The following is a 22,690-nucleotide window of genomic DNA, read 5'->3' as shown; positions in this document are numbered from 1 at the left end:
AGTAGATGCACCTGTGTGGGTTGTGCATGACTGATCACATTTGGATATTGTGTATGGGGAGCAGGGTCTATGCATTTATTTATTTTTTATTTATTTTATATGCTTATAAAGCGCCAGACTAGACCCCCGAAGGGGTATCTCCGCGCTATGACTGCAGATGGAAATGAGAGTAAAAATGTGTCCAGAGATAGAATGACAATTAATAGCTGGGAAACAGATGGGTTTTTAAGTTTTTTCTAAACATCATGTGGTTGGTGATTGACCTCAGTTCGGACGGCAGTGAGTTCCATAGGGTAGGTCCGGTGTGGGCCAGTGCATGACTTGTCAACTTTAGTTCAGGTAGTGAGTTTTGAGTGGAGCCCATCACTATGAGGGCGCTCAACCTGATATGTAAACAGCTCTTTTCCTCTTAACTCAAGTGTGAAGGAGGAATATATTATTAAGAGAAATAAAAGGTCTGTCAGAGAGCGAAACCAGAAAGAATGCATCACACAAAAGTTGAGATGTGGCTAGTGGGCACCATGCTTCCACGCTAAATATTGAATTTCCTTGTGTGGTAGAAAAGTGGCAAGCCATGTGTAGTGATGAAGAACAAGGTGAGGAGTTTAAGCAGGGTCCTCTTCTGCTCTGATAATTATCCTTCATAGAAAAGAGTAGGTCTGTGCATGTGCAGCACTGTCATGCCAGGATTGCAAAGAACATTACTCATGTTAAGTCAGAATCAAAGAGTTAAGGGGGCTTTGGCAGAGCCAGATTAGGGAGTCTAGACTGGTTTGCCCTGATGTCAGGAGTTAAAGGAGTTTTTCTGCCACCATGTTTGGAAGTAGATGTGGCTCATTAGTGTTGAAGCGTACACTTGGTTCAGGAGAAAGGGATATGAGGACAGGGACATAGAATGTGGTGTGCTGTGGTGAGGCATTTATGGATCAGATCGAGGCAATGCCAGTTGTCTGAAGACATTGAGATACTTCTTAGAGATTAGGTGGAGCAGAACACCAAGGGCTAGCTCAACCCCTGCTGGTCCAGGACTTTACATTAAAGAAAGGCTGTGGTAAAATTGTTACAGGAAGTGCCAACTTAACAACACTCTTCCAGCTTAATATCATATCAATTGAGGTGAAATATTTTGAAATGTGTACCTTATACAACAAGTGTTTGACCGCTTTTAGTGAGAAATATTTATTATCAAACATGCACTGTTCTGTAGTGTTAGAACTAAGTGCCAGATTTACAAAGCAGTTTTTCAGTCGCTCACGCTCAGATTTGCTGTTGGTGACAGAAAAACTGCTTATAGTGATGTACTAAACCCATTTAAGGAGTCTGTAACCTGTTTTCCAACTCCTAAAATTGGTTTGAAAATGGAAAGGGAATCGCTATTTGGAAGAGTGCTGTACGTGAGGCTTTCAAATAGGAATTTCTATCAATCCAGAACAATGATTTTGGACTCTATTAGCTGTTGTAAACCATTGAAACATTATTGACCTGAACCCACTCCCAAAACTGAAGGCGATCCCCCCACCCCACTTTGTGAATGTTAAAAAAAAGTTTGTCTGGGACCATTGGCACCACTGCAAACTCCGGAATAAAAAAACTAAAAAACATATATTTTTAAATGCAACCTGGAGTCCTTTAAGGAAAACAGGCCATAATATTTTTAAATAAAGTACTTTATTGAAATGTAGTTACAGACATGGTGGTCATAATGAGTTGTGATTTGTGACCAAACTCATTAATAATAATGAAGTAGGTTAGATTCTGACCCATGATTCACTCTTTTTTTTATTTTCTTCAAATTAAGAGTTTTTGGCACATCTAGCAATTAAATACTCATGCACATTCCTACAATTATTTTTATTAATAAACAAATATGTACATTATCACTTTGGTAGAAGGGATGACTTAGATTATGAATGAATCAGGGGGTTTAAAATTAGCAATAGAAACCCTCTCCGTGTGGACAGTGTAGCCACATTGTGGCCTCACATCCTTGATTACCGCGCTAGAGAGGGCCTCTGTAGCTGAGGCTGAAGTTTCTACCCACACTCTAGACCCTCCAAGTTGTTCCTTGTCTTGCACTCGGAAATACCCAACTAAGAGGCATATTATCAAGAACAGCGTTAATATTATCACCGCTTTAGCGCCAGGAAACTGCTGCTAAAGCGCAATAATAGGCTTGATAATATGCCCTTGTGAATTCCCATAGAAGGCACTGTTCTGGTGTCAACATGGGCTTCTATGGGAATTCACAAGAGCATATTATCAAGCCCATTATCGCCGCTTTAGCGGCAGTTTCCTGCCGCTAAAGCGGCGATAATTTTAATGCCGAGATAATGGGCTTGATAACATGCCCTTGTGAATTCCCATAGAAGCCTATGTTTTGGTGGGAACCTGGGCTTCTATGGGAGTTCACAAGGGCATATTATCAAGCCCATTATTGACGCTTTAGCTGCAGTTTCTGCCACTAAAGCGGCGATAATTTTAACACCGTTCTTGATAATATGCTCTTTATCTCCCTGTGCTGGCAGTGTTTTGGCAGCCTAGCACCAATGTAAGCACCATTGCACCATGGTGCAAGGGTGCCTCCATTGCATGCACAAAAGCAATCCTAAGAGACATTTTCAGAATGCAGCACACATAAAAAGAGGAAAAATCGAGGAGAAATAAGCAGATTTCACCTCATTGTGCCTCACCTCGGAAGGCGTATGGATTTAGCACTTCCACAGATTTACATCACTATGTAATTCTGGGATGGCATCGAATTCCTTAGGTGTTGCATGGAAAAACCCATTGAAACACCCTTGGAATGTTTCCCAGGAGCAGAGTAAGGCAACGCAGCGATTTGCACTGCGCCGCCTTATTCATGATTTATGAGGCCACTCAAAGCCATGGACTGTGGTTTTTTTGGCTTCAGAAATCTAAATGAGAGCCCTGCATGAAGCATGCACCACTTTATGTGGTGCAAAAACTATATGGGGCTCCCATAAATAAGCTCCTGAGTATCTTGTTCCACTTAATTAATAAAGGCCCATGGGAATGAATGGGAAGCATTTGCAATTTGTGATTACCAAATGGATTTTCAAGGGTGATAGGGGGCCAAACGGCCACCCTGATACACCCCCAAAAATGTCATGTGTGTACAAGTGGCGCAAACACAGGCTCAAAGGGCATGTGTATGCGCCACATGACACTTGGAAAAATGCAATTATGTGCATTTTTTTAAGGATTTACAAATTACCACCAACTTGAAGTTGGTGGGAATTTACGACCCCTTAATGCAAAGTTGCATTCCCTAACTTCACTCGCAAAATTGGTAATCGCAATTGTGATTACCTATTTTGTGAATGCCTTTTGGGATGATACATCCCAAAAGGCAGCGTGCACAGGCTCTAAGGGCCTTGATACATCTGGCCCTTAGAGCCTGCATTCATCAAGGAGGAAAATCTACCCTTATCCTCCTTGACTTATCGGCGGCTTTCGACAAAGTTAACCCCAAAGTACTGCTAAATCACCTAAAGAGCATGGAAATAAAGGACACCCCCGCTGGCTACACTCAAAGCATTCCTTTACAGGCAGAGAACAAGCAGTACTCCTTAACGGATGCCTTTCCACCCCCTTCTCCCTGCCTTGTGGTGTCCCGCAGGTACCATCACTCAGCCCGACTCTTCTTAACACTAATGTTGCACCCCTTGCTAGTCTGATGAGATCCTTTGGCTTCTCCTTGGTTTCATTTGCCGATGACACACAAATCATTGCATTAATGTCCAGTGACCTCTATAAAACAGTTGTTGGATGCCATGGCTGCATGGAGGAAGTGGGGAGGTGGATGAAGCAAAACAGCCTGAAATTAAATGTTGGAAGTTTGGTGATGGGTTTGCCGATCTCTTCCTCTGCGATTTTGTCCTCTAGGAGTTGTTTGCCATCTTCAGACAGGTACAGCAGGTGGAGCCAGTTGAGCAATCTATCCTTCTCTGTGTGGTCTCTTCTCACTGATGCTGTGACTATAAAATACTAAACACATGTTTTAAAGCAATGAGAGCCTCCTATAGACTCTTATCTTAATTGTTTTTAAATTGTTCCAACCAAGATTTGTAGGGCTACACAAGTCGGTGACCCGCTTATCATCACAAGAGTACATGCTACTATTTAACGTCATCAATGTCTCCATTTGTCTCCCCAGAGTTTGACAACAGGGGGTCCATCCCATTAAATCGCCAGTTTAAGCATTGCTTTTGATGAAACTCTGTGAGTTGTTTTTTCACTGCACAGCATGTGTGTGCGCATCAATGGTACATTGAACTTCGGTCCAACAAAGTACGATTCTCTGCGTGAGTCTACAGATAAAATATCCCATTACTGTATGGCACGTTTACATTTTTGGACATGTTGATATTAATGATAAACCGTTTGGTTCATGGTATATACCTAGGTGGTATTTAAAAAATATTGCATGTGGAATCCTATGAGAGGGAACCACGAATGTCTGAACAAAATCACACATGAGCTACCTCAGCATGACTAATCCTACACCTATGTGTCTGTGCTTTCCCCTACAGATAAACAAATGTACGTTGCTTAGGAAAACCCTCCTCTTAAAAATTCCAAATTCCAAATATAACCTACTCTGGTACAGAGGGTAAACAATAATTGGGATCTGATTGGTCCTGAAAAATGCTGGTGTGATCCAACAGTGTGGGCAGTTTTAGCACGGCTGAAACGCGTCGACACTTAGGCAGTAGGAAGGGGTGAAGTGACTCCTAAATTTCTCCTATCACCACCATCCTTCATGTTTTTAGACCTGGACGGTGGGTCCAGGAATAAATTGTTGCACAGAGACACCACTGAGCTAGTTTTAAACCTTTGCTGCATATTTGTTGCATATTGACATATACTTTCTTTTTTATGTGTGTATTGTCTTCCCCTTCCTTTAGCTCCACCCCAGGTGTTGGTCTGCACATGGCTGTATTGTAAGCAAGCCCAATGATGAAGCATGTCACAATTTTGTGAGTGAGGGCAGTATTTTCACACAGAGCATGTGACACCTTTTAATCACTTCTCGCTACTCCTCCTTGTGTGTTATATTTCTTTTTGTTTCTCAGCAACAAACCCCAAAGCAGGGGTTGATTACTAATAAATTCCACACTGCCAGCTGTGATGCCTAAGAGGGTATCCCCCTGCATGTATGGCCCACTGATGATTTTTTGTAAGGGGATCCAATGTGCCTCATACTGGACGAGCTGGGCATAGAAAATCAGCATAGGGAGGCCATCTCTGATATGGCATCCATTCCAACTCTGTTACTCCTGAGAATTATGTCAGATGGACCAATGGGTGAAGGGTTGAGGTCAGATCAACCTAAGCCATCGTAACCTGTATTTTGATGCAATTGGACACTTAATAGTTCCTAGAGGGTGCCTCGCTCCCCCATGTCTCAAATGAAATCAATTATATATTGTAAAATATTTTCTTTGTCTTTTTACAACATTTCTTTTTAAATGTTCAACATCTGAAACACTACGGTGCATTTATGCCATGTTCTTTCTATATAAAACTTTATAAAGTAAAGTAAAAAACATGAATGATAAATAAATATATTAATAAAAATGACAGCAACTTTCATTTGTGATGTACAGTACCCCAAAATAATATTTTCTTCTCATTCTATTCCTTCCATTGTTCTTGGGTCATCCACCCTCCTACATCAATACAAGAAGTCCAGCTAGTACCGGGGAAAGCTTCTATTTCAAAAGATAGACTACATTTTAAATGACCCCTAACAGTATTCAAACCACATTGCAAACCTTTGCTAAAATACTAGCATTTCTCAAAAGGAAAGTTTTCAGACTTCTGTTTTTCAAATCTAACATTTCAAACTTTATCAATGGGAACAGGTTTCATACTATCGGTTTTATTTCAAAATCCCAATTCTGTGTGGGTTGTAGTCAGTCCTACCTAATTCATATTTATTAGAGAGCTCACAAATTGCAACTCACAGCACAGGGAAAGAAGTCTCTAAGGGTCCGTAGACCACAGTGACTGTGAATGCTATTAAATAAAAAACAAAGATTTTGTAATAGCAGCCTGTTTTAAAAAAAAATATTTTACAACCCTAACTTGGGAGTTGGCAACTTTTCAGAGGCTTGCATCAGTGATTCTGGCTGCAGCTCATACCAAAGGGAAATTTAGAAGAAACAGTGACAATATGCCCCTTCAAAACTGCCAACAAGGCACACACCCATCATGGACATCTTTTCTCCTATCATTGTGAATAATATTCTTTTCAGACCGAATGTTTCTAACTATGTGAAACTTTCATGAACACAGGCTCAGGGAAGGCCCACAGGAGAAGCATCACAGCTTGAGCAGAGGTGGCGAGCCCAGCTGCACGAGGCTCTTATATGTTTATATCACTTAACATTAAAACAGGGTCGGATGACCCAGAGCAGAAGAACCACAAAGAGCACCATGCGTCTCTTATATGTAATATCACATACAATTCATATAGGCTGAGGGGGGACCCACAGCAGAAGCACCACAGAGAGCACCATGCGTCTCTTATATGTTAATATCACGCAGTATTCATACAGGCTGAGGGAGGGCCCAGAGCAGAAGCACCACAGAGAGCATCATGCGTCTCTTATATGTAATATCAAATACAATTCATATAGGCTGAGGGGGGACCCACAGCAGAAGCACCACAGAGAGCACCATGCGTCTCTTATATGTTAATATCACATACAATTCATATAGGCTGAGGGGGGACCCACAGCAGAAGCACCACAGAGAGCACCATGCGTCTCTTATATGTTAATATCACGCAGTATTCATACAGGCTGAGGGAGGGCCCAGAGCAGAAGCACCACAGAGAGCATCATGCGTCTCTTATATGTAATATCAAATACAATTCATACAGGCTGAGGGTGGCGCATAGCAGAAGCACCACAGAGAGCACCATGTGTCTCTTATATGTAATATCAAATACAATTCATATAGGCTGAGGGGGGACACACAGCAGAAGCACAACAGAGAGCACCATGCGTCTCTTATATGTAATATCTCATGCAATTCATATAGGCTGAGAGGGGACACACAGAAGAAGCACTACAGAGAGCATCATGCGTCTCTTATATGTTAATATCACATACAATTCATACAGGCTGAGGAAGGACCCACAGCAGAAGCACCACAGAGAGCACCATGAGTCTCTTATATGTTAATATCACATACAATTCATACAGGCTGAGGGAGGCCCCACAGCAGAAGCACCACAGAGAGCACCATGCGTCTCTTATATGTGAATATCACATACAATTCATACAGGCTGAAGGAGGACACAGAGCAGAAGCACCACAGAGAGCACCATGTGTCTCTGGTATGTTAATATCACATACAATTCATACAGGCTGAGGGGGGACCCACAGCAGAAGCACCACAGAGAGCACCATGTGTCTCTGATATGTTAATATCACATACAATGCATACAGGCTGAGGCGGGACCCACAGCAGAAGCACCACAGAGAGCACCATGTGTCTCTGATATGTTAATATCACATACACTTCATACAGGCTGAGGGAGGGGCGACAGCAGAAGCACCACAGATAGCACCATGTGTCTCTTATATGTTAATTTCACATACAGTTCATACAGGCTGAGGTAGGACCCACAGCAGAAGCACCACAGAGAGCACAAAGCGTGTCTTATATGTTAATATCACATGCAATTCATACATGCTGAGGGAGGACCCACAGCAGAAGCACCACAGAGAGCACCGTGCATCTCTTATATGTTAATATCACATACAATTCATACATGCTGAGGGAGGACCCACAGCAGAAGCACCACAGAGAGCACCATGCGTCTCTTATATGTAGTATCACATGCAATTCATACAGCCTGAGGGGGGACCCACGGAAGAAGCACCACAGAGAGCATCATGCCTCTCTTATATGTAATATCACATACAATTCATACAGGCTGAGGGGGGACCCACAGCAGAAGCACCACAGAGAGCACTGTGTGTGGTTTAAATGTTAATGTCACATACATTTCATACAGGCTGAGGGAGGACCCACAGCAGAAGCACCACAGAGAGCATCATGTGAGGTTTATATGTTAATATCACATACAGTTCATACAGGCTGAGGGAGGACCCACAGCAGAAGCACCACAGAGAGCACCATGCGTCTCTAATATGTGAATATCACATACAATTCATGCAGGCTGAGGGAGGGCCCACAGCAGACGCACCACAGAGAGCACCATGAGTCTCTTATATGTTAATATCACATACAGTTCATACAGGCTGAGGGAGGACCCACAGCAGAAGCACCACAGAGAGCACCATGCGTCTCTAATATGTGAATATCACATACAATTCATACAGGCTGAGGGAGGAGCACAGCAGAAGCACCACAGAGAGCACCATGCGTCTCTAATATGTGAATATCACATACAGTTCATACAGGCTGAGGGAGGACCCACAGCAGAAGCACCACAGAGAGCATCATGTGAGGTTTATATGTTAATATCACATACAGTTCATACAGGCTGAGGGAGGACCCACAGCAGAAGCACCACAGAGAGCATCATGTGAGGTTTATATGTGAATATCACATACAATTCATACAGGCTGAGGGAGGAGCACAGCAGAAGCACCACAGAGAGCGCCATGCGTCTCTAATATGTGAATATCACATACAATTCATACAGGCTGACGGAGGACCCACAGCAGAAGCACCACAGAGAGCACCATGCGTCTCTAATATGTGAATATCACATACAGTTCATACAGGCTGAGGGAGGACCCACAGCAGAAGCACCACAGAGAGCGCCATGCGTCTCTAATATGTGAATATCACATACAATTCATACAGGCTGACGGAGGACCCACAGCAGAAGCACCACAGAGAGCACCATGCGTCTCTAATATGTGAATATCACATACAGTTCATACAGGCTGAGGGAGGACCCACAGCAGAAGCACCACAGAGAGCACCATGCATCTCTAATATGTGAATATCACATACAATTCATACAGGCTGAGGGAGGAGCACAGCAGAAGCACCACAGAGAGCACCATGCGTCTCTAATATGTGAATATCACATACAGTTCATACAGGCTGAGGGAGGACCCACAGCAGAAGCACCACAGAGAGCACCATGTGTCTCTTATATGTTAATATCACATACAATTCATACAGGCTGAGGGGGGGACCCACAGCAGAAGCACCACAGAGAGCGCCATGTGTCTCTTATATGTTAATATCACTTACAATTCATACAGGCTGAGGGGGGACCCACAGCAGAAGCACCACAGAGAGCACCATGTGTCTCTTATATGTTAATATCACATACAATTCATACAGGCTGAGGGAGGACCCACAGCAGAAGCACCACAGAGAGCATCATGTGAGGTTTATATGTTAATATCACATACAGTTCATACAGGCTGAGGGACGACCCACAGCAGAAGCACCACAGAGAGCGCCATGCGTCTCTAATATGTGAATATCACATACAATTCATACAGGCTGAGGGAGGAGCACAGCAGAAGCACCACAGAGAGCACCATGCGTCTCTTATATGTGAATATCAGGTACAGATCATAGAGCCTGAGGGAGGACCCAGAGCTGAAATACCAGCCTGTGAAAGGCTCAGATGGAACATACAGACACTCTTTCACGGCCTTAGAGTGAGAGAAAGTGATCAGTGAATGGGATCTGCCTCTTACCAGTTGTTTTTCTTCCTCAGGTCATGCCTTGAAATGTTTCCAATGTTCTGGGTCAGTGACCAACGCAAACTGCAAGACGTCCTCCACGTGCCCCACTGGATCAGCCTCTTACTGCAAGAGCGTCTACGCATCTGGCGCAGGTAAGGAAGGCTGTCCTCTCGGGTGCAAACGCTGTTCTTAGATGAGGCATTCCACCCCACTCAGGTATTTCCATCAAAACCCAGCCTTGCATCTGTATACAGATTCCAGGCAATTCGGAAATATTCAATGTGATGTTAATGCAAAAAATGTGTTTTGTATGCAAGGGAGTATCTTTTTAAATAATGTGAGTGGGGGGGTGTAAGTCAGAGAATTTCAAACAAGCAACATTTGGTACCCAACTGAACGGACAGACTGAGGGGTGGGGGGAGCTAAATGGCAAATTGGACCACATTACTTGTGAGTATGTGTGTTTGACATGTGTGACTACTTTCACAAGTGGAGGTCACAATGACCACAGCTGGGCAGTGAGTGACAGACCAGGGCCCATCAGCATCCCAGCCTGGGACACATGACCCATCTGCGAAGATGGTGGGGGCATAAAAGGGAAATATAAAACTGTGTCATTCATTTCATAAATCGTCACCTGCTAAAAGATGTCAGCATTTACCAAGTGCCAATGCATGCTTACTGTTGGGATTACTTATTTCTCAATGACGGCACATACAAAAAAAAATAGAACAAAGGTGTCTTTCTAGAAAAAATATAATGAATGAACACTCTATGCTCTGTCGTTGCTACATGTTGAAGCCCAGCATAAACCTTCAACAATAACTGTTACCCAGTCGGTGTCATTAGAGAGCCACTCACATGAAGTCTGAGCTTACATAATCATAAAAAATATGGACTTGTGTGCAAGAAATTGGATTAATATTTGGGGTGGGAAACTATTGAGAAATAGTCACAACACTGGTCATGATGAACCCTCAGGTCACTAAATTAATCTGAGCTCAGCCCCCTAGTAGCTAAGGCACAGTGCCAACAGAGGTAATGTAGAGCAAGGTCTAAAATATTTATGCAATACCCAAACTGTAATACATTAAAAATACAAAACAATAAAAATCTCAAACTGAAATAGAAAAATAGAGTAATATTTAATAAACAGAATCACAGAAAGGCAACAGAGGCAACAGTAGATATGAATTTTAAGTGGCAATTTCAGCGACACAAAGTAAAGCGCCAGTGATACTCTGAAATTGTGGGAGATCGGGAACAAGGTGTCATTTCTGGCCAACCACAATGGAGAAAGTATTGGACATACCAAGTGTACTTGTCCCAGTGAATTCCTGGAAGTAACAAAGTTAGAAAAAGTCCCATTGGTCTGAAGGAAAGGTTTTGACAAGTTTCACAACTTTCTTCTGCTGTCCAAACAACCACGGTGTCCTCAGAGGAGGCAAATAGAGAGACACAGAGTGTTAGGCATAGGTCAACAGCAGGGTTCAGTCCAGGGCCAGTTGCCACTGGTCAGCGGCTTAATTTGAAGAAAAAAACTTCTCTCCCTGTAGCCACAGAGGAGGTCAGCCAATTGACCTTGTAGCCCATTGCTTTATAAAGGGTACAAAAGGGAGCAGGTCCAATCCTAAAAGGCTCCTTTCAGGTCACATACAGCATGTGCTCTCTTCTTCTGCTCTTCGGCAGGTCCAGTAAGTGTTCTGTCCAGGTACCTTGGAGCGCCCCATCTATGTCTGTCACCAGCTATGCGGTGGAGATGACTCATGGGCACTCCCTCACCAATGGGGAAATGTTCTCAGGGCCAACCTTGCCCAATTGTTCTTAGTTCCTGTTTCCCTTATTGCAATCAGGCCCAAAATGCCATGTTCCTGAGCATTTTCAAGATGGCAAAAGTCTTCACCAGACTCTATTTGAGCTCTGAGCTCTGATGGCTGGGGGTGTCGGGGGAACTGTACCATGGTAAATCCACAACAAAGCCCTAGACTGAAGTCCGGTAGGAGAAAATGAGAACAGAACTGAGCAGGGTCTGACAATGTGGTGTCACAAGATGCACACAGACCCCAACCTGACTATTCCCTGTCATTCAGAGGAGTCTCTGCCCATTGAGAGGCATGTAACATTTTTTTCTCTTATTCAAAGTAGACCACAGGTTAGGAGGAGCTGGAGAGCTAATTAGCCACCTGGATCTTTGGATAGGGAAAAGGTGACTTTTTAAAAGTCTCTTTTCAAATATTTATTAGAAATCCAACTTCACAGTTGAATTAGATTTTTAATAACTAATAAAAATAGTTATGTATATATTTTTTCAAGCTGGTCCCATTCCCAAGATGCAGAATTAATATTTTAATGTGTACACATGTTTTCTACATAGCTATACCTGCCAGAGTGAAAGTAGCTTTTGGGGCCTTATGTCTGTAGCGACATGGTAACATTAATTTTCTACATATCTCACTTTTAAATACATTGCACCCTACCTTTTGTCTGAAGGCTCACAGAAAAGTTAAATAAACAATTCAAGGAATAGCCAACATGCCCGGTTACTGGACAGCACTGCCACAGGGTGCAGAGCCTAAAATCCATCAACAAAATTTGGTCGAACAAGGGCAAAGCATCTTGAGTGTTGTGGCTACTCACCTGAAAGGCAATAATGTCTGCAGTGGCAATAAATGCTCCCCTGACTTCAAGCTATACATCTTTACACTACTAGGTGGTATAGGAGTCTTGGGAGGTGTCCTCAAAGGGAAAGGGGATTGGAAGAGAGAAACACTTCTACACCATACCGCCTAGACCAGCCGGGCAACAAATTCTCCAGGATACACTGGGGCAGTGGTCCGCCAGTCTGGATTCTATGGAAGTTAATACAAAACACACTATTAGTTTGAACTCACTCTCGGGGGCTTGATGCAACACTATGCAACACTAGAAGGTCTGTGCTCCTTGTTCTCATGTAATCAAACTTCAGCAAATGGGTAAAAAATGATTAATCCGCTACAGGCTACAATAAATCAATGCAGCTTTTCATGGGTTCTTGTCCAACGTTACTTGGCAAGTATGAGATTAGACAAAAACGTTACAAGTTAACACAATACGAAAAACCAGCCTTAACATTGAAATATTGATCTAGCCATGTTGTCAGGTGAGGAAATAGCTCAGTGAGTTGCTGTACTGTCAGCAGCAGTAACATGGGAAACCCGAAGGTTTGATACGCACTTTACCCTCCCATATTGAATGGAAGCCGGGCATTGAGTTACATGAGAAAAGATTGTAGGAAAGTGTAGTATTATGTGGTAATGATAATAAGGCTTCAACATGTAATACTTTCACAAACCCCAAACAACGGTTCTTGGATTCACAATAATAAACCCTTAGCTCTGTCCTGGTAGCGTGGAAAAGAGCAGTCAAGATTTACTAGAGGAACATGTGTTAAGTATTTCAGAGTACCAACATGGGCAATACGTAATTGATGGGACTCGAAAGAAATCTGACACCATTTTATAAAAGTAAAGCAGATTTATTTTTTAATTTAGTATTAAATCTTTTTATTGAGCAGAAAATAAGCACAATGCACCTCTCAAAATCATCACCGCCGGCCTTGAGAGGAGGCAGTCTAGGCCAGTGTCACTGCTTATACCCAACATGCCGATACAGGGGCCTACTTGGTTAACACAGCAAGCCGCCTACAACCCATCTGGGCCGGCCGCGTCAAAAGAGGTGCCATAGAGGTGCAAGCGGAGCCAATAATAATGCGAGAATTAACAGGAATCCCCAACACAGAACAAAACAACCCCTGGGCCCCCCCCCCCTCCCGCTCCCTCCCCTCTCCTTGTCCATTAGTCAAGCATGGGGTAACAAGTCATCACTGCCTCTCTACGAGCCAGTCGGTGCCGCACGCGCTGGGCCTCTGCGTTTGTGTGTGTGTGACTTGGGTTCCGGGACTGGGGTATCTGCAAGTCGCAGCAGCCGCTGGTATCGGGGGCAGCTCACTTCCCTAAATTCCCCGGTCAGCAGGGTGAGGAAGGGTTGCCATAGTGCTGCAAAGTCCGCTCCCCTCCCTGCTGCGGCCAACAACAGCTTCTCCATTCCCAGAATCGCCCATAGACGATGCAGCCAACCTAGTTGCTGCGGGGCCTGGACCGCCCTCCAGTGGGCTACTATATTCTGCACTGCTGCCCCCAGTGCCAGTGCGATCAGTTTCCCCCTCCAAGATTTCAGGGGGTACATAAGAGCATTAGGGAGGCCCAGTATAATGTAGGCTGGGAATCGAGGTAGTTGCGTGTCTAGGTGAGAGTCAATTAGATCCAGAATGGGAGTCCAGTATGGACGGAGTCTGTCACAGCCCCACAATAAATGTTCCAATGTCCCCAGTTCTCCGCAGCCCCTCCAGCAGCGGTCGCTCACCTGGGGATCCCACCGATGCAGCCTCTCGGTGTATGATACCAGTATGTGGCGACTTTGGTCATCGTCTCAGTGAGACCCGCGTGATGTGCCGAATGTCTGGCTCTGTAGTAAACCCCCTCCCATTCCTTCAATGTGAGTTGGCGCACCAGGTCCCTCTCCCATCTAGCCCTTCCTGCGTTGTATGTGTGAATGTTGGTGAGGAGTAACTGTTGGTAGAGATCTGAGATAAATTTTTTGTCTGATGTGCGGGTCACTAGCCACCTCTCGTAGGGTGTGAGATGTCATTGGGCGCCTGGCTGGATCGAGGGGTGAAGGCCCAGTGTCGCACCTGCAGATACTGTAAGCGATCCGTCTCGGCAATGCCATAGTCCTCTTTCACTTTGTGGAACGGAAGGATACCCTTGAGGTCAAACATGTGTCCCACATCTCTGCAAGGGGTCGCTCTCCATGCCGCGTATGCCCTAGTGTCCAAGCCCGGTGTGAAATCTGGGTTATCGAAGATTGGAGTCATCGGCGATGGAAAGGAGGTCAGCCCTTTAGCCACGGCCACCCTGTCCCACACCCCGAGGACTGTGCTCGTGATTTTTGAGGGATACAGGTTGGGGGGTCTGTGGCACCGTGGGAGGAATGGGATACCTTGCAGTGGGCGGCCGGCTACTGCCTGGTCCTGAAAGAGCCAGTGTTTGCCCGACTCTAGTTGATGCCACTCCACCAGCGTGCGCAGTTCTGTCGCTTGAAAGTATAACGTGAGGTCGGGTATGCCAACTCCCCCGTGATCAGGGGGCAGGGTAGCAATAGTGTGCTTGAACCGCGGGTGTTGGCCATTCCAAATAAACCGTGTTAATTCCGATTGGGTCTTCTGAAGCCACCCGAGTGGAGGCCGTAAGGGAAGTGTCTGGAACAGGTATAGAATCTGGGGCAGCAACGTCATTTTAACAGCCGCGATCTGGCCAAGCCAGGACAGCGTGAGTGGTTTCCAACGCCGTAACTGATCTCGGATTTTCTTCGTTAGAGTCACGTAGTTGGTCTCCGTGGTGTCCTGCACCGTCGGGGTCAGGAGGACGCCCAAATAGGAGATGGTCGTTGCAGACCACTGCACTTTGAACTCCGCTTTGACCTCCTCCAGAGTGTCTGGGGGCAACGAGACATTCAAGGCCTCCGATTTCGCCTCATTTATCTTAAAGCCCGACGCCAGCGCGAAGGCGTGGAGTTCCACAAAGAGCACCCGCATTGACTGCATCGGATCAGTGAGGGACAACAGTATATCGTCCGCGTATAAACTAATTTTGTGCGTGTCTCCGCCAAAGGGAATGCCTGAGATGAGTTCATGGTGCTGCACTCTCTGCGCCATCGGCTCCATATAGAGTGTGAACAGGAAGGGGGAGAGTGGGCAGCCCTGCCGGGTGCCTCTGCCAATGTCAAATCTCGGAGAAGTATGGACATTAACTCGCACTGCAGCATTGGGTCGGCGGTAGCAGTTGAATATACGGTGGCGGAGGGTTTCTCCGAACCCGAAGTGCCGCAGTACCTGGTCAAGATAAGGCCAGTGCACCCTATTGAATGCCTTTTCTGCATCGATAGTGAGGAGCATACAACCCGGTCTCGTACGTGAGCCGGCCTCGATGAGGTGGAGGACTCGTCGGGTATTGTCGCTAGTCTGCCTTTGGGGGATGAAGCCCGACTGGTCAGGCTCTACTAATTGCTGCATGTCCGGCGATAGGCGACGTGCGAGGATGCCGGTGTAAAGCTTCAGATCTATGTTCAGCAAAGAGATAGGCCGGTAGGAGCCACAGTCGGTTGGGTCACGTCCGGATTTGGGGATCACCGATATGGCCGCCTCAAGCAAGTCAGGGGGGATGGCACCGGGTTGATCAAACGTGTTAAATAGGTCACTCAGGGCAACCTGTGGGCAAAATATCTTATAGAAGGCCGCCGTGTAGCCATCTGGCCCTGGGGATTTCCCCACTTTAAGGCGGGATATTGCCAAAATGACCTCCTCTAGGCCAATGGGCCGATCTAGGAAGTCCGCTTGCGCCTGGGTTAGGGAGGGAAGCGTCGCGCCCTGCAAATAATCCAGTCCCGCCTTCGGGTCGAGGCCGTCTGCATCGTAGAGGGCGGCGTAGAATTTACCGAAGGCCGCCGCTATAGCCACGTCCTTCGTGACCTGGGTGCCGAGAGTGGATTGGAGGGAGCATACGTGCCGCCTCTGATCCTGCGCCTGTAGCCTGCTCGCTAAGAGCTTCCCACAGCGGTCACCCCCGGTGTAGTATGCGTGCTTGAGGCGCATGGCAGCGTATTCGGCCACATCTTGATCCAGAACAGCCAGCATCTTTTGTTCGGTGCACAACTGGCGCCACGCCCGCGCGGCCCCGGTGCGTTGGTGCATCTGCTCCAGTTCAGCCACCCGTTGAGTGAGTTCGGCTCTCTTCACCGCCCTTTCCCTATTGTTAACGGCGGCGATAGATATGATCTCACCGCGTAGGACCGCCTTGAGTGCCGCCCATTGTGTGGCTTTAGTCGTGTCTCCATTCGCGTTGTGTGTCAAGAATTGAGCGATTGCGGTCTTGAGTCTTTCTTGTGTGGCTGGGGCCTGTATAAGCCCGTCTTGGAGCCGCCAGTGTCGCTGAGGTATCGGCGTGGGCGCCACCTGAAAGGTCGCCACCACTGGTGAGTGGTCAGACAAGGAGGCCGGAAGTATCTCTACGTCCTCGACTTGCGCTGTCAGATGGGAAGAGCACAAAAAATAGTCCAACCTCGCATAGGTCTTGTGGGCCGCTGAATAGTATGTGTATTCCGTCGTGTGTGGATGGGAGTGTCGCCATAGGTCAGTGAGACCTAGCTCTGAAATATGTGCATGTCCTGTTGCTGAGAGCGCCCCAACTTGTCCGAACCTCTGGCCTGTGCGGTCTGCTGTGTTGTGGAACACTAGGTTGAGATCTCCACCAAGTAGTAAGTGCGGGTGTGTGGTGGCCGTGGCTGCCTCTAGCGAGTAGGAACCTCTCCTGACGGTCGTTCGTTGCGTAAACCGTACCCACCAGTAATGTTTGGCCCGCAACCTGAAAACTGTGGACGAGGAGCCGCCCTTTGATCTCAGCTTCTTTCTGTATGACCATCCCCTCAAAGGATTTGGCTACTAGTATAGCTACCCCAGCTACCTTTTTCTGAGTGGAGGAGAAAAACTGCCAAGGGAAGGAGCACGACTTAAGTCTGTGATGGTCCTTAGATACAAGGTGCGTCTCTTGTAGGAGGCAAATGTCAGCTTTTGAGTGGTCCAGGAAGGATAATATCACCTTGCGCTTGACTGGGTTATTGAGGCCCCGCACATTAAGTGAAAGTATTCTCAATTGGCGTGTCATGGCGGGCGCAATGTGTAGGGAGCTATGGCCAGCGCTTGAGCTGCGGGCGCGCGTTGTAGGACGACCCCTCGTTCGACGCCGGTCTGTCTGCCAACCCCATCTGTAGTGTCAAAATCCCCTGGACAAGGAGAGCCCCCTCCCCGCTCCCTCCCCCCTCTCAACTCCCCCCCAACCCAAACATACGCAACACCCCCCTCCCATCCCGCCCCCCATCCCTTCGTCCCAACCATGAAAAAATCTCGGTCCAACATAGTCCCAGGTCCAGTTAGCAGTCCACTGGATCCGTGGTAAGGTATATCCTTAGTGTGTAGGCAATGGCAACGGTGTGTGTGAACCGACCCGTTCCCCCATCCACAAACGTAGATGAAGTATCAGGGTCTCCGTCGGGGAAGTGTGTGGAGTCCATAACCTCCGCCCCCGCCGCCGGCTCGAGCGGTCCCGGCCTTACAGTACTCATCTGGGCCATAACGCCATCAGCTCGGAGGTCAGCCGCTGTCTGATTTCACCAAGCCCTGTGCTATGGTTTCCACTGCAGCTCGTTGACCTTCCTCAATCTCCGTAGCTGCGGGGCGTCTCGGCCTGCGATGACGTTGCTGCTGTTTCCATCGCCCGGGGGTCTCCTCACCAGTAGCACCCTCCCCTATGGGTCCCTCGTCCACCGCCGGTTCCTCAATGCCTAGCAGGTTGCAGGCCTCCCTGAGGGAGCGCAGCTGGCGGAGGTTGATGCCTAGCCTAAACACCAGACGGAAGGGGTGACCCCAGCTGTAGGAGATATTACGCTTTCGCAATTCCGCCGTGACTGGCCGAAAGGTGCGTCGCTTCTCTAGGGTAAGGGCGGCAAGGTCCTGATACAGAGTCGGGGAGTGTGTACCATAGGCGATCGGTGCCGTCTGGCGCGCTTTGGCAAGGATCTCTTCTTTCGTCCTAAAGTCCTGCACACAGACCAGAATGTCCGCTGGGTGGGCTGCGTTGGTTCTAGGCGGGCCCGTCCGGTGGGCCCTGTCCAGTCGCAGCGGGGAGTCAGCTGGCCGGCCCAGAATGTGATTGAACAGTCCCTGAGTGAACTGAAAGAGATCTTCTGTGTCGGGGGACTGCTTTACTCCCCTGATCCTGATGTTGTGTCGCCGGGAGCGATTCTCCAAGTCTTCGGCATGCGTTTGGAGATCCACTTGCTGGTCATGTTTGCGAACGAACTCCTGTCTTAGCGCCTCCATCTCCGCATCCCGCACATCGCTTTTGGTCTCTAAGTCCGCCACTCTCTCACCAATGGCGTCGGTGTCTCGGCGTACCTCCTTTATTTCCTCCTGGAGCTCTTTCTTTAAGGCATGGATGTCCTCCCGTAGACCGGTGAAGAGGGACTCCAGGAAGGACCGCGTGACAGGGCCCTCGGGATCTGTCTGTCCCGAGGCCTTCTTCTCGGCGCGAACCCGGTGACTGGTTGTTGTGGCGTCTATCCGTTTCCCCATCGTGCTAGGGGTGAAGAGTTCCTTTATGGTGCGGTCCTTCCGGAACCTCCCAGTGGACATGTCCTCACTAGACCCCCCCCGGAGCGCTGATCGGCCGCCACCAGTGTCGGCGGCCCGCGGGTCCCAAAACCTCGAGTGTGCCAAGGTCCTGCAGCGCCAGGCAAGCAGGCAGCCCAGGGCCCACTGAGCCGTATGGGAGTGCAAGGCATAGGACTAGGCCCAGTCACAGAATGGCGATCCACCACCAAGGAACCCGTGCGGCCACGGGATGCTAGCCACTGCGGTGGCAGAAGGAGCTCTAGGCATAGGGGGCCCCACGATCACAGCACCCACGTGGGATCACTCTTCAGCCTCCCTCAGCCTGCAATTGTCCCCTGAGCAATTGGGCCTCTGCCACCTGTCGCCCGACCCACAGCCTGGGCCGGTGTATGGTGTTGCACTCGTTCTTGGCGGGCGCCGTGTAGTGGGGGCAGGGCCGCAGAAGAGGGCCAGTCAGTAGGGGATGCAGGGCTAGGCCCGGGCAGAGCGCGTTCTGTTGCTCGGCGCTGTGTCCCACAAAATGGCGGCCTCCCGCAACCTCTTATCACTGCTGGGGTCGATGGTGAATGCAGCCACCACACAGCATGCGAGGGGGCCCGGCGTAGTCACAGTTCCTTCCCCGCCGTCCCCGCTCTGCTGACTCTGTCCCGCCGGTTGCTGGGAGGCCGCTTGTCTACCCCTCGCTCCTCACCTCCGACCGTAAATCGGTCACTCCAGGCGCTTCTGCCCGCTTCGCCGGCGTTCACCGGCAATGTCCGCAGCCTTCAGGGCTGTGTAGCTAAGGTGCTGGGGAGGGGTGGCAGGCCTGCAGAATCCCCCGCTAAGGAACTGCGGGAGGCCTCGCGCACCGCAGCGCGGGTCGGACCTGCCATCGCTTCAGCCACCGGCCTGGGGTGCTTCAGAGGCGGCCTCTGGGCTCCGCCCACCACGGCCTCGCTCCCGCTGCTCCGCTTTCACCAGGCCCCAACGGCTGCGGCAACACCGGGTAGGCCTGGCGGGAAGTGTGTGCCGTCGGCCGGCAGCACCGACAGTCAGCACCTCTGCTGCAGCAGTGCCGATACCGGGCATGCCAGGAAATCACTCGGGCCGGGATGGATGCTGTAATTGTGCTATGAAACGGCGGCCGGCGGCGGGTGCTCAGCAAAGCACGTCCGCTCACACCGCCATCTTGGCCACGCCCCCTATTTTTTAATTTAAACACCAAAACAAACTTGATTAGATAGACATAACCGGAGTAATGAATTTTAGAAGCAACATAAAATCAGGGCAATTATAATACAGTAAAATATTACTATTGTGGTCAATAGTAAAAACAAATGAACACAAACTGCTGCTCACTTTTGTTTACTGACATGACTCAGGTCCTAAGTAGGGGCTTAATTTGGGTCCCTCACACCATCCATGGATGGGAAAAATAGTACCCCGTGATGTGATGACTGCCATAAATTGCACAATACAAATATTCTGATCACGCTACATTATATGTTAAGCCCTGATGAAGTTCCTAGGCATCTAGGAACGAAACACGTTGGCTGATTTTTGAGAACAAGTTTTTTCTTGTGCAACTTTTTTGATTAATAAAGGAAGATGATGGACTAAAAACTTTTTCTTTTACTGGTGCACCTTCCTTTTGAAGATTTTAATGGTTAAAAGCTCTACTGACAATTTGTGGTTCTGGCTTGCCTTTTGGACTGTGGAGAGGCAGCTGGAATTCTGACGAAGGAGCAGTTCAGTCTTTGTGAGTGGCTGGGCACAATAGAGCAATGCTTAAACCTGTACTTTCCGATAAGCAAGTACACCATTGCTAAGCAGGGCTTCACCTCTCCACCCTACTGTAGGGTTCCTGGGCTCCCGTTACGAAATCTGTACGATTGATACCACAATCTACAGTAGGGTGGAGAGGTGCCTGACCAACTGGTATGAGTGGACATGGCTGGTTAAGGTTTCCTGATTAAAAGATGTCCAACGCTGGTGCAGTGACAGAGTGCTAACTTTGATGAATCTGCCATAAAATGTATGGGACATTGAAACATGTTGGTTACAGGTAGTGGTATGCGGCAGTAAGCTACCAGCCTTTTTAATTCAACAGTGCATACCTTATTCAATAATAAAGTAGTATGGTTGGTGTGACTGTTGATTTTATTGTCACTCTGTATTGTTTGTCACGTTAGGGAGCTATTTTCTGAGCTCCGTGTTCAGCACCTTTTGTCTCACATTATTTGTTTCACTATTTTGTTTCTGGAAAAGGAATGGCAACCAATGATGAGAAAGGGGCAAAGTATTGGTAACATCTGCCAATTTCCCCGAGGGTGTTCGCCCGTGAGGTGCCTTCCTCTCCGCCACACATTTTTTCATTTTTGTTTGACGGTTTTTGGGTGGATGGATGTATTGTCCCAGTAGGGCAGACATCATAGGGCATGTCGAGTTGAACACACACTGAAATTTCCCATTAGTAGTCACAAACAGTGGATTGGCATTAGTAGGGCATTAGAGAATATATACCCAACCATAGAATTTCTAGGGGGTATGTTTTAAATCTGATGATTGAGGATTCTAACATATGATGTTCTCATGCTTGTTAGATGATTGCTAACTAAAGTCCCGGGTACAGGGGTTTCTTGTATTTGTATTGTATTGAGTGGAGGGCTTCCCCTGTGGTACCCGTCGCTTCCCTCTGAGCTCCTCTTGTTATTGTGCACATGTTCTTCAGGACAAGGTAAATATGAAAACATTACCTAATAAAACATGTCACGGATGTAAGAATATAGGAAAATCACATCCCTGACTAATATTCTATCACTGTCTGTGCCTTCTAAAAATGCTATCCAGCCTAAGATTTACAGCTCATATCCTGAACCTCTTTACATTTGCCATCAATGAGGTGAGTTAATTTGGGCCACTCCCTGGGAAAGAATGTGTATAGGACTCACAGGATGTGTCAGTAGAAAGGTTTTGTATTCTATGGTGAAAGGGGTTTTCCTTTAGATGTGGAATGTAGGTAATGTGTGTGAGACTGTGGATGAGAAGTGTTCAGTTTCCGAAGAGTCAGAACTATTCCTACGTTTGTTGAGAGCTAACTGAGGAGCACAGTGAATTGAGCTCGGATTTAGAGTGAGTGAGTGCTATATTTAGAGGTGAGTGAGACCACAGTGGTGTGTACTCACAGACTTTGAGTGGAAGAGCGCTCAGTCTAAGAAGGGTCTGAGCTGAATAGAGGTTTATTGAGAGATATTTGAGAGCCACAGCAATGTGACCTCTTATGTGTGAGGAAATGCTCAGTTGAATAAGGGTCTGAGCTGATTATTTGTAGGAGGTGATTGTGCCCAACAGTGGTGTGTACTCACAGACTTCGAGTCTAAGAAGAGTCTGAGCTGCATAGAGGTTCATTGAGAGACATTTGAGCGCCACAGCAATGTGACCTCTTACCTTGAGTGAGGAAACGCTCAGTTGAAGAAGTGTCTAATCTGAGTATTCATAGGAGGTGATTGTGCACAACAGTGGTGTGTTCACAGAGCTTTGATGGTGACATGCTCTGTCTACGAAGGGTGAGAACTGGGTGTATGTGTGTCGAGCAGTAGCTGAGGATTAGAATGGGTGCTCTTAGACAAGTGTAGCACAGAATTCAGGGAGTTCAGCCTTGCTGCTTACTTCTTTAGACATGGTCCTCATAATACATGCTCTTTTGCATCCCTGTAGGAAAACATTTCTCAAG

At 47.4% G+C, this 22,690-nt stretch overlaps 1 protein-coding gene across 1 annotated transcript in view; it reads left to right on the top strand.

Annotated features, from left to right (window-relative positions):
- LOC147718155 (lymphocyte antigen 6E-like) overlaps nucleotides 1–22,690 on the top strand; it is a 36,112-nt gene that overhangs the window by 1,163 nt on the left and 12,259 nt on the right. The window contains exon 2 of the mRNA XM_086919230.1: nucleotides 9,749–9,868. Within this exon, the coding sequence (XP_086775356.1) occupies nucleotides 9,749–9,868 (120 nt within the window). The remainder of the gene's footprint in view (nucleotides 1–9,748; nucleotides 9,869–22,690) is intronic.

Source organism: Lissotriton vulgaris, chromosome 4_2 (genome assembly GCF_964263255.1).
Source record: "Lissotriton vulgaris chromosome 4_2, aLisVul1.2, whole genome shotgun sequence".
NCBI classification, from domain to species: Eukaryota; Metazoa; Chordata; class Amphibia; order Caudata; family Salamandridae; genus Lissotriton; species Lissotriton vulgaris.
Note: the sequence above shows the minus strand (reverse complement) of the source record. Positions and strands in the feature narration are given on the sequence as shown.